The 10,521-nt window shown below is 61.0% G+C and overlaps 1 protein-coding gene across 2 annotated transcripts; it reads right to left on the bottom strand.

Annotated features, from left to right (window-relative positions):
• On the bottom strand, nt 1–10,521 carry FDXR (ferredoxin reductase). 2 transcript variants are annotated; one of them, XM_082775198.1, is made up of 12 exons: nt 10,457–10,521; nt 8,199–8,296; nt 7,411–7,506; nt 5,949–6,071; nt 5,307–5,420; nt 4,714–4,815; nt 3,537–3,644; nt 3,229–3,313; nt 2,413–2,606; nt 1,985–2,156; nt 1,346–1,519; nt 1–644 (listed from the first exon to the last, which is right to left on the bottom strand). In XM_082775198.1, exons 1-12 carry the CDS (start codon nt 10,494–10,496, stop codon nt 514–516), a joined length of 1,437 nt encoding a protein of 478 aa, XP_082631324.1. In that variant the 5' UTR covers nt 10,497–10,521; the 3' UTR covers nt 1–513. The 2 variants fall into 2 exon arrangements, with proteins under 2 accessions (XP_082631324.1, XP_082631325.1); XM_082775199.1 differs by lacking the exon at nt 5,949–6,071.

Genomic DNA, 10,521 nt, shown 5'->3' with positions numbered 1-10,521 from the left:
AGCAGGCAGACTCAAGTGGCAGGGCCGACTTGGCTTCCCTGGAAGGGTTTATTTAAAAACAATTATTATTAGAAACAGCCTGCTCAGGCACGAGTGACAAGGCAGCGACGCCGTTTGGCTTGAGACTTCAAGGGGAGGCGGCGAGACGCGGGGAAGTTTCTCTGTCACTTGCCACGGGGAAAGCGTGTGGCCGAGGCTCCTGCCACACGCACACCTCCCTCACCTGCCCGGGGCGATTCCCTCTGGCTGGAAGGAGCAGGAATCAGCACAGGAATTGCTGCCAGGCTGCGGAGGTGCGGGGCCAGCCCACAGCCTCGGCTGTTTTGAGTCACTTCAGGACCGCAGAGTGCGCTGTTACTGGAGAGCCTCGAGTGTCACCATCTGGGCTCACCCCCAGACCGGCCACCAGCCCCCCGGCACAAGCTCTGCGCCCCCAGGTCCTGCCCAGGACCCGCTGGGGTCACCCCAGGATGGTACCGGGCAGACCAGTGCCGCGTTCCCATCCCTGCCACTTTAGTGACCGATCAGCTGCAGCATCTCCTGAGGATCCACTATCTTCTCCCGGGGTTTGCCAGCAGCTTTTCCTCTCGCCACTTCAGCAGCGTCTATCTTCTCCCAGTCCGAGAAGGAAACAGGACGGACCCCTGGGGTGACGGCGAGAGAGAGGAGGGAGAAGTCAACCCAGCGCACAGGAGCACAGCCTCAGCTCCCCACTAGCAGGGAGCTGACATGCAAGCAGACCCTGCCCCTTTCCGACACGGCGTCAGACTTCGGCAGCGCACAGGAATAATAATTCCTAGCACCATGAGGAGAGAGATTGCGGGTTCCAGTCAAATCTGATTAGTCAGACCTTTGCAAGCCGTAACAGCAGCGAGCGCAGCACCACCTTAGGGGACAAAACACTTGCAGCTCCCTGTTCCAACTCAGACAGTGAAGAGGTAAACACACACTTTAATTGAATGCTTTTAAACACAAGCAGCAGCAAATGACTCTCTTGGGCATTTTAATCTTTTCCCCAATTTGCCTGGAAGGATTGCTAGGAAAACCATTCCAGAGCAATAGCTCGCTGTCTGTGCCACTGACAGTGACGTTTTACCCAGGTCCGTGCTGCTTTTAATGGCCCTTTCCCAGAAAGCGGTCATTAACCTTAGCAATGACACTGATTTTGAGAAAATTCAGGTCCTGCTCTCCCTGCATTTCGGAGCAGTGGAACAGCAGCACAACACATTTCCTTGGTTTGCTCCCAAAAGCAGCCCGTGGGACTCAGTGCCCCAGGACACGCAGATTTTGCCTGCATCACGCGTCGGGCCAGCTGCTACAGATGCCCACGCACATCCTCACTCACCTCGGCTGCTCAGGATGCTCCCCACAGCCCCGAAGCCTTCTCTGGAGACAGACACATCCAGCACGCCTCCCCGGAGATCCTCCAGCACAGACTGGGCAGTGTCAAAGCTGTCGTTCATGGTGGTGATGATCACGCCTGTGGGGCCTCTCTTCACCCAGCCGCTGCAGTACAGACCTGCGTGGGCACACAGCAGCCAGGCTCAGTCCTGCACGTGGCCACAGACCCTCCTGGATGTAGGATCTCGCCCTGTCCCAGCTTTGGAGGTCACAGCAAGCTGCAGGCAGTGGAAGAATCTGCCCCTGCTTCGGGGACAGAGCCCTTTGATGGTGCTGTCAGGAATTTGCGTGCCTCCAGACCAGCACCGAGCAGCCAAATGGGCTGTGTCGCTTCAGTAACAAGGCTCCAAGGCCCAATAAAACAAACACGTCCTTCAGCGCTGTCTGCTGAAAACTTGATGTCCCTAATGCTAGCCGAGATTGGGACAGGTCTTAAAATCTGACAGAGGCAGCTGATTTCCCCAGTTCCCAGCAGTGGAGGAGTGTGGCTGCCTTGTGTCAGTGCCCCCAGCGAGCAGAGTTTCCCCCCCCAAAGCCCCCAAAGCCCAACGCACACCCCAGAGGTGTCCCTGCAGATACAGACCCGGGGCACCTTCCACTCTGCCCATGCTGTTGGGGATAATGCCTCGCTGGCTGTCGAAGGGCACTGCTGGGTCCAGGGGCAGGCTCCGGTAGCCGATGCTGCTGAGCACCAGCCCGCACTCCAGCTCCTCCACGTCTCCAGTGGGGACGGCTTTGGCAGACTCACCCGAGCCCTGAGAGAGAGAAGAAGAGGCTGCTAATTTCTATCCTTAATCCTCCGGGTACTAAAAGCCCTCCTGCAGCAGCAGCGTGGCCAGAGCTCCCTTTAGAAAGGGAAGGGCTCTCGGTGGCGGGCCTGGCAGGCTCTCGGGGAAGCTCTCGGCCTCTCCACGATGTCAGAGGACACAAAGCCACCTTACAGATACCTGCCAGCGGCCGCAAGGGATGTGACAGTGTCCTGCCCCAGCCCCAGCCCTGCTAGGGTCGTACCTCCAGGCGGGTCAGGGCCATGCGGACGCCCCTCACCCGAGTCCCGTCGGCGGTGGGCAGCACCTCCTGGGGGCTGCGCTGGAACTTCAGGCCCCACTGCCGGGGGGCTGCTGCCTGCGCTGCCATCTCCCCAGGCTTCTGCAGGGCTGTTTTGATCATCAGCTCCGTCAGGCGCTTCCTGGGCCTGGGGATGTCTAGGAAGAGAGAGAGCGTCAGGGCAGGACCGTCAGCGAAAGCCCCTCGGGGTATGGTGTGACATGGAGGCGGTTTTCGGTGCTACGTGAGTGTCCGCTTGGAGCCTGGCATGCAAAAGGGAGTCCAGCGCCTTTGAGATGACAAATGGAGTGACCAGGAGAGCTCCTGAGGTTTGAGGCCAGTGGGACACAGGAATCAAAGCCTGCAATTTAGCTGTCCTGCTGGTGCTCGGAGGCAGCAGCCTGTGGAGGACAGCCAGTCTCCGGACACCCCTGAACTCGGTGTTTTCCTTCTAGCTCTGCAGGAAGCTTTTAAATCAGCAGCCTTGGGATCTCTCCTGCAAGGCTCTCTCAGCCGTCCCAAACCTCCTGCCTCATCATTCAGACAGCAGTTACATCCCCAAGCAGCAGTGCGGCTGCACAGACAGAAACAGGCTGCTGCCTCCTCTCTGTGGCCTCCTGTCACCCTGAGGACAAGCCGCACCGCGGCCACCTGGCTTTGACACGCCAGGCACTAAGCACAGGGTTTCTCTGATGTGCCTTCTGAGCACCTGCAGAGCACTCCTGGGTGCTTGTCTGTCAAGGCGAGGCCCTGTCCAGAGGGGCACAACGCTTTCCTCACCTTTAACAGCATTTTCAAGGCCTGTGAAGTCGGCGGGGTTGAGGACAGGCTGGGTGCCAGGCAGGTTTATCATCTCCCGCAGCTCCTGGGAATTGCAGGCAGGAAGATGCAGGGGGACGTCACCTCCAGCACGGAGCTGCCACCCAACAGCCCCAGGCTGCCTTCCCCAAGCACGTTTGGACCAGGAGCAAACGGCTGCAGGAGCTAGGACAGCTAGGTTCACACAGCCGTGGACAGAGTGCCTCTCCCCACAGGGCAAGGGCAGCCTGGGATCTGGTGCTGGGAAAAACATCGCCCTCCAGCCTCACCTTGATGGTGAAAGCAACTTGGAGAGGTCCCCTTCTCCCAGCCAGCCACACGCGCTTCACCTTGCTGCAGGCAAGAGCTGCCAAGGAGCACTCAGTGATGTCTGTCTTCTGCAAGACACAGACACGCGACAGGAGTGGGACGAGGGCAGATCTGGAGGGACTGGGGGAAGGCACAGCCTCTGAAGGTGAAAAACAGCCGCAGAAAAGCAGGCTGCACATGCAGAGAGCCTGGGCAAGGGCAGAAAACACATCATCTGCCTTTGCACGGAGCTATTTGCACAGCTAGTCCCTCATCACTGGAAGTCCTATCTGAGGCCATACCGTGCTAGAGGTAAGGAGCCAACACCTCGTGAGATGGGTCCAGGCCATCTGCCCCAGGCAGGTCACTCGTGGGGCAGACAGGGCAAAGCCTTCCAGTGCTCTTTATTTTGAGGTTGCCTGCAGATGTTTGGTCCTTTCCCTTCTCAGGATATAGAGGCACTTGGGTGGAACCCACTAGAAACCCACAGCTCAAGTCTCTGCCTGCTTGCCCCAAGCATGGCCACAAGTATAACTGCTGGTTGCCAGAGCCTCCAATTTTTATTTTTATTTTTTTTTTCATGTAGATGTTAATATCAGAAGTTGTCACACAGCTGTAACCAACCTCATGGCAGCTCTCCAGGAGGGAGAGCCCATGCTGCTGACATTTGGGGCAGCAGCTGCATGGAGCAGCTGGAGCACACCAGTCCCCAGCTGCCTACAGGGGACTAGGACAGCGGGAGGGGAGATCCACCAGCTTCTACCAACACAGAGCAACCAGAGTGCCCAGTGCTACCAGCAGGAGCCAGCCTGCTGTCCTCAGCTACAACAGGAAAAAAAAAATTAAATGGAGAAGCTTCTAGTCTGGAAAAGAGAGAGCAGCTCCTCCTTTGCCTCCCATAGGAGATGAAGGGATAAAGCTAAATTTTTTAGGTACCGGAATAGCCTCGTGGTTTTGTTCGTACCCTACAGCCTGTGGGGCTTTCCCTGGTGAAGGAGCCCACAGACCAAGAGGGCCCAGAAAGCATACTCTCAGCAGAGGCAGATCTCCCTCCTCTCAGACTTTGCTGAGACCCGTGGAAGCCACCACCCACCCAGCAGGGAGCAATTCTGGGCTGCCCTCTGCCTTCACAGCACGGAGCCCTGACCCAGGACTCACCCTGAGGAGATCCAGCGGGGAAAGGAGGATGCGGGCGATGTCCAGCGCCACGTTGCCATGGCCCAGGATCAGTGCTGTCTCACAGCTCAGGTCGGGCTTCAGCTACAGGGAGAGAAAGGCCCATCCGTGAGCAAATTCACCCAGCACACAGATTCCACCCCCTTGGACCTGCACCTACCACCTCAACCCCCTTCTGCCTCTCTTTCTGCTGACAGAGGTGATGCAGACGGGGTAACTCCACACCAGCCTCCCCCCTGAGTGGACAAAACCACTTCGAGGCACTGCAGTCAATGCCTGTCCCCCCTCTCCCAAGCACCATCCTTGTGAGCGGGGCAAATTTTGGCAGGTCAGCCAAAAATACTCCCCAGGCCCCCATCTGGCCCGACCAAAATGTGCTGCCAACCCACGGAGCCAGCTAATCCGCTCTCACTGATGTGCAAATTGCTCACATTTCTACCATCTAAGAAGGATTTAACGTGGTCCCTGCTAATCTTTTCCAATTGCAGGCGTTTCAGGACTTAATCTGGAGCTGGATGTCAGCACTGGGAGGCAGGACGGGAAGGAAGGTCAGGGAAACGAAGGGTTGTACTCACGTCCCGGTTCTCCGGCAGCCCATTGTACCAGCCCACAAAGGCTCGGGCTGAGTAAACCCCGGGGAGGTTCTCCCCTGGGATCCCCAGAGTCCGGTTGTCTTCAGCACCGTAACTCTAGGAACAAGCAGACATAGTCAGAGAGGCTGTCACAGGCAGGGTCTGATGCTAAAAAACACAAATCTACACAACTGCCCACCCTTCCTAAGGGCTTGGATACTCAGTGGAGGGGTTGAACATGGCCCTGGAGCTTCCTCCTCCAGGTACCGAGCCCAGAACCAAAGCTGACCTCCTCAGGCCTACGCAGGACATTACAAGCTGAGGCCACAGACGGGGACAGATCCATGCCAGGCTGAACCAGGCACGGCAGATGCTGGCCGTCACAGGAAAGGGGTTCCCCAAGAGCTGCCCGAGAGGCCCACCCCCGATGCCATGCCCCAGCACATGCTTTCTGCAAGCCTTTGGACAACTCTCGGAGCATTTGATGGCTACCAAGCCATCCTAAGGCTGAGCAGACCTTGGAAATAACACCCAGAAACACCTCACCGAGGCAAAGACCCTTCCCAAGATCCCGGGGGGAAGAACCAAGCCACCCTTCCCCATGGCGTGTGGAACCAGCCCCCACAGCCGGGTGCCCTCACGCACCAGCACCACGGCATGGTAGGCCTGCTGCAGCTCCGCCACCGTCACGTCCCTGCCCACGGCGACATTCCCGTAGTATTTGCAGCGCTCGGAGCGCGCCGTCTGCCCGAACGTCTTGGTCACGTTCTGCGGGGAACAAACAGGCAGCGCCGCGCTCACACCACCGCCAGGGCCAAGGCCCGCCGCTGACCCCGTTCCTGTTCCCCCCCTATCCCTCTCTCCAGCCTTGAAATGTTTCTCCCCCTCTCCGGCTCGGTTATTCTGGGAATTTTATCTATCGGCAGCCGCAGATAATTCCCCGTGAGATGAGCACAGACTTGGCACGGTTTCCACAGCCCCTGGTGGAAAGGAAGACCCGTGTTTTGCACCCACCTGGTGGGAGGTATTAAAAAAAACACCTTAAAATTTAAAAAAATAATAAAAATTTAACAATGCTGGGAGCGTTTTAATACCTTCACCTCTCTGAGTAAAGGCTGCTGGAGGAAAAAACTCCATCCCCGAGGTGCAGCTCAGAAGGGAGCCCTGCCAAACAGCCCCCTCCATGCGGGGTGCTGGCTGCCAGACGCCCTCTGCCAGCCTTGCAGTTCAAGCTGTCCTGAAACCCACTGCACCAAGCAAGGACACGAGGTAGGACAGCACCTGAAGCCTTTTCTCCTGAGAAACTGCAGCTTTTATGCAGCACACCCCCTGATCTCCCTGCAGGTACAGCCAGACCCAGTCTGGTAACAGGATGCACACACCGTAATGGGAAAGCTGCCCCAAACCCATACACAGCTACTCCTTGTCTTTCAGACCAAAGGGAGGCAGGCATTTTGGTCTATCACCAGGCGATCTCCAGAGATTAAACGGGGAAACCACCCCAAGATATTGCTGTCTGCATCTCCTGTACTCCCCCCCTGCAACCACCTCGGCCCCAGCCCAGGCACAGCAGCCAGCTCTGCGTACAGCTCCCACCCACTGCGAGGCAAAGGCAAAGGGCTGATTTAAAAGAGCTCTTTTCCTTTTTATTTTTAAACTTCTCCCTGCTCAGGTGTGCACCTACAGCTGAACTCCACCGCCCCACCAGCAGATCCTTCTTCCCAATCTCCCTTAATGGGTACAGGCCGAGCACAGACAAACCAGAGCGTGAGAGGAACAGCCTGTGCTGGTGCTGCAGCAGCTGCAGGAGAGCATAAAGCGTCCTGGAAGCAAATTATCTGAGCTTTATTGTTTGGGCCAGCCTGAACAGCGCGGGGAGTTTGTCCTGGAGCACTGGACGCTGTCTTTCTGACCCAGCGTTCAGAGCCCTGAAGCCAGAGGTTCCCTAGCACGGCGCGGCCTCGCTGGGCCTCAGCAAGGACAAGGAGATGGTAACATCGAGGGATCCCGCCCGAAGCACGCCGTGAAGGACACCGACCGCCTGGCCTGCACCCACCGTCATCATCAGCACCAAAAGTAGCAGCAAGGGGAAGAAAACAGCACCGACCTTCACTTCAGGGTGGTCCGGAGCCACACCAAACCGCACAAGCCCGAAGGGAACAGGCAGCTTCTCGTAGATGTCCACTTGTACCAGGTCGTGGTGCTGCAGGGGAGCAAAACCGCCGTGAAGGAACGGGGACAGAGAGGCCCCGTGAGCCCAGCACCTCGGGAGGGACACGCACCGCATCCCACAGGGCCCCGTCACATATGGGGCCGCGCCGTACCTGCTCCTGCCAGCCCAAACCCTATGGGTGCAGTGCAGGATACGGCCCCAGCCATCACCACCCACCTCTTGTGGAGGCTCTGTCCCATCTCCCACCCCACAGCCCCCCTACCATGCTGACTGGGGGGCTAAGCAGGGTCCTGGGGGGGGAAATCCCTGTGCTGGGCAGGAGGCACCGAGCTCAGCACCCTCACCCACCGCGCTGGGTGACCCCAGGGTGGGGCCGGAGCTTCAGACAGATGTTTTGCTGCAAGGGCTTTGTTATCTTTTAACTGGAGCCTGCCTCTGCCTGGAGATTAGGCAGCCCTGAAATTCGTCCCTGAGGCTCAGCAAGGGCCATTTTCCAGCAGGGAGCAGAGACGTCGCGGTGTGCTTTACAGCAGGGTTACGCTGCCTCTGCTCAGACCTCGTTCAGTCTCGTTTCCTATCAGAAATCAGCCACAGCACCAACACCTGCGGCGAGGAGCCCCCCCAAAGCATTCCCCAGACCCCTGGAAGCACCGAGAGAGGCCTCACTCGGGGGGCAGACCCCAGCCCAGCAGCACCCCAAGCCCCATCCCGCGCCCCGGTACCTTGAGGAGGTGCTGAGCCGTGTAGAACCCCGCGGGGCCGCTGCCCACCACACACACCCGGGGGGCCGGGGCGCGCAAGGACAGCCACCGGCGGGCACCTGGAGGGGAGAAGGACCCCAGAGACGTGATGGCGTGATCCCGTGCAAGCTGCCAGTCCCACTGACCCCCCCCCAAACCCCCCCACCAGCTCACCCTGGGCCCTCCAGCACTCCCCAAGACCCTCACCAGCACCCCTGAACCCCATCGGGCCCCCCAGCACCCCCATGAGCCCCCTCAGCACCCCTCTGAGGCCCCCCAGCACCCCATCAAGCCACCCTAGCACCCTTCTGAGCCCCCCTCAGCACCCCCCTGAGCTCCCCAGCACCCCATTGAGCCCCTCAGCATCCCATCACGCCACCCTAGCACCCCATTGAGCCCCCCCAGCACCCTGCTGAGGCCCCCCAGCAACCCTCTGAGCCCACCCAGCACCCTCCACCAACCCCTCCGAGCTCCCCAGCATCCCTCTGAGCCACCCCCAGCACCCCATCAAGCCACCCTAGCACCCCATTGAGCCTCCCAGCACCCCTCTGAGCCCCCCCAGCACCCGATTGCACCGCTCAGCACCCCTCTGAGGCCCCCTAGCACCTCATCAAGCCACCCTAGCACCCCATTGAGGCCCCCAGCACCCTGCTGAGGCCCCTCAGCACTCTCCTGAGCCCCCCAGCACCCTCCACCAACCCCTCCGAGCTCCCCAGCATCCCTCTGAGACCCCCCCAGCACCCCCCTGAGCCCCCCAGCACCCCATGGAGCCCCTCAGCACCCACCTGAGGCGCCCCAGCACCTCATCAAGCCACCCTAGCACCCTGCTGAGGCCCCTCAGCACTCTTCTGAGCCCCCCAGCACCCCTCTGAGCCCCCTCAGCACCTCTCTGAGCACCCCCAGCACCCTCCACCAACCCCTCTGAGCCCTCCCAGCACCCCATCAAGCCACCCTAGCACCCCATTGAGCCCCCCAGCACCCCTCTGCGACCCCCTGAGCACTCCCCTGAGCACCCCAGCACCCCACTGAACCCCCCCCAGCACCCCATGGAGCCCTCAGACCCCCACAAGCCCCCCCAGCACCCCTCTGAGCCCCGCCAGCACTCCATTGAACCCCCCCCCCAGAGCCCCATGGAGCTCTCAGACCCCCACAAGCCCCCCCAGCACCCCTCTGAGCCCCGCCAGCACTCCATTGAACCCCCCCCCCAGAGCCCCATGGAGCTCTCAGACCCCCACAAGCCCCCCCAGCACCCCTCTGAGCCCCTCCATCACCCACCCACCAACCCCTCCGAGCCCCCCCAGCCCCCCATGGAGCCCCCCAGCACCCACCGAGCCATGCAGCTCCCCCCACCCCAGCCATGGCCTCCCCGGGGGGCTGCAGGACGCCTCGGGGCGCTCCCCCCAGTTATACCGGGCCCCCCCCCGGCCCCCACCCCCCGGTGGCAGCGGGCGGAGCTCCGGCACGGGGCCACCCAGCACCGAGCACAGCACCGGGACCCCCGGATACGGGGCGGGCAGGGGGGGGACGGGGACCCGCTGTGAGACCCCGGGGGTGCTCAGCACCGGGACCGGGGACGGGAACCGGGATCGGGACTGGGATCAGGACCAGGATCGGGACTGGGGTCGGGATCGGGGACCAGGACCGGGATAGGGATCGCGGACCGGGACCGGGATCAGGGATCAGGATCGGGACTGGGACCGGGATCGCGGATCGGGATTGGGGACGGGGATTGGGATTAGGACCGGGATCAAGGACCGGGACCGGGATCGGGGACGGGGATTGGAGACCGGTATTGGGGATCAGGATCGGGGTTGGGGACCGGGATCGGGATCAGGACCGGGATCGGGACCGGGGACCCCGACCGGAATCGAGACCAGTATCGGGATCGGGGACCGGGACCTGGATCAGGGATCGCGGATCGGGATTGGGGACCGGGATTGGGATTAGGACCTGGATCAAGGACCTGGGACCGGGGACCAGTATCGGGATCGGGGACCGGGACCGGGATCGGGATCGGGGATTGGGGACCGGGATCGGGACTGGGACCGGGACTGCGCATCGGGGACCGGGATTAGGATTAGGACCGGGATCAAGGACCGGGATCGAGACCAGTATCGGGATCGGGAACCGGGATCGTAGACCGGGTCCTGGACCAGGACCGGGATCGGAGTCCGGAATCGGATCGGGGAACCGGGACCGGGACCGGCCCCGGGAGTGCCCCCCCCCCCCCCCCCCCTCACCGGCCCCGCCGCCCCTCCAGCACGCGCCTCCCGGCCCCATCCCGGCCGCCGCCACCGCCCCTCCT

Source organism: Aythya marila (assembly GCF_965140915.1).
Source record: "Aythya marila genome assembly, chromosome: 18".
NCBI lineage: Eukaryota > Metazoa > Chordata > Aves > Anseriformes > Anatidae > Aythya > Aythya marila.
The sequence above is the reverse complement of the archived record's forward strand: the minus strand, read 5'-3'. Positions and strand labels throughout refer to the sequence as shown.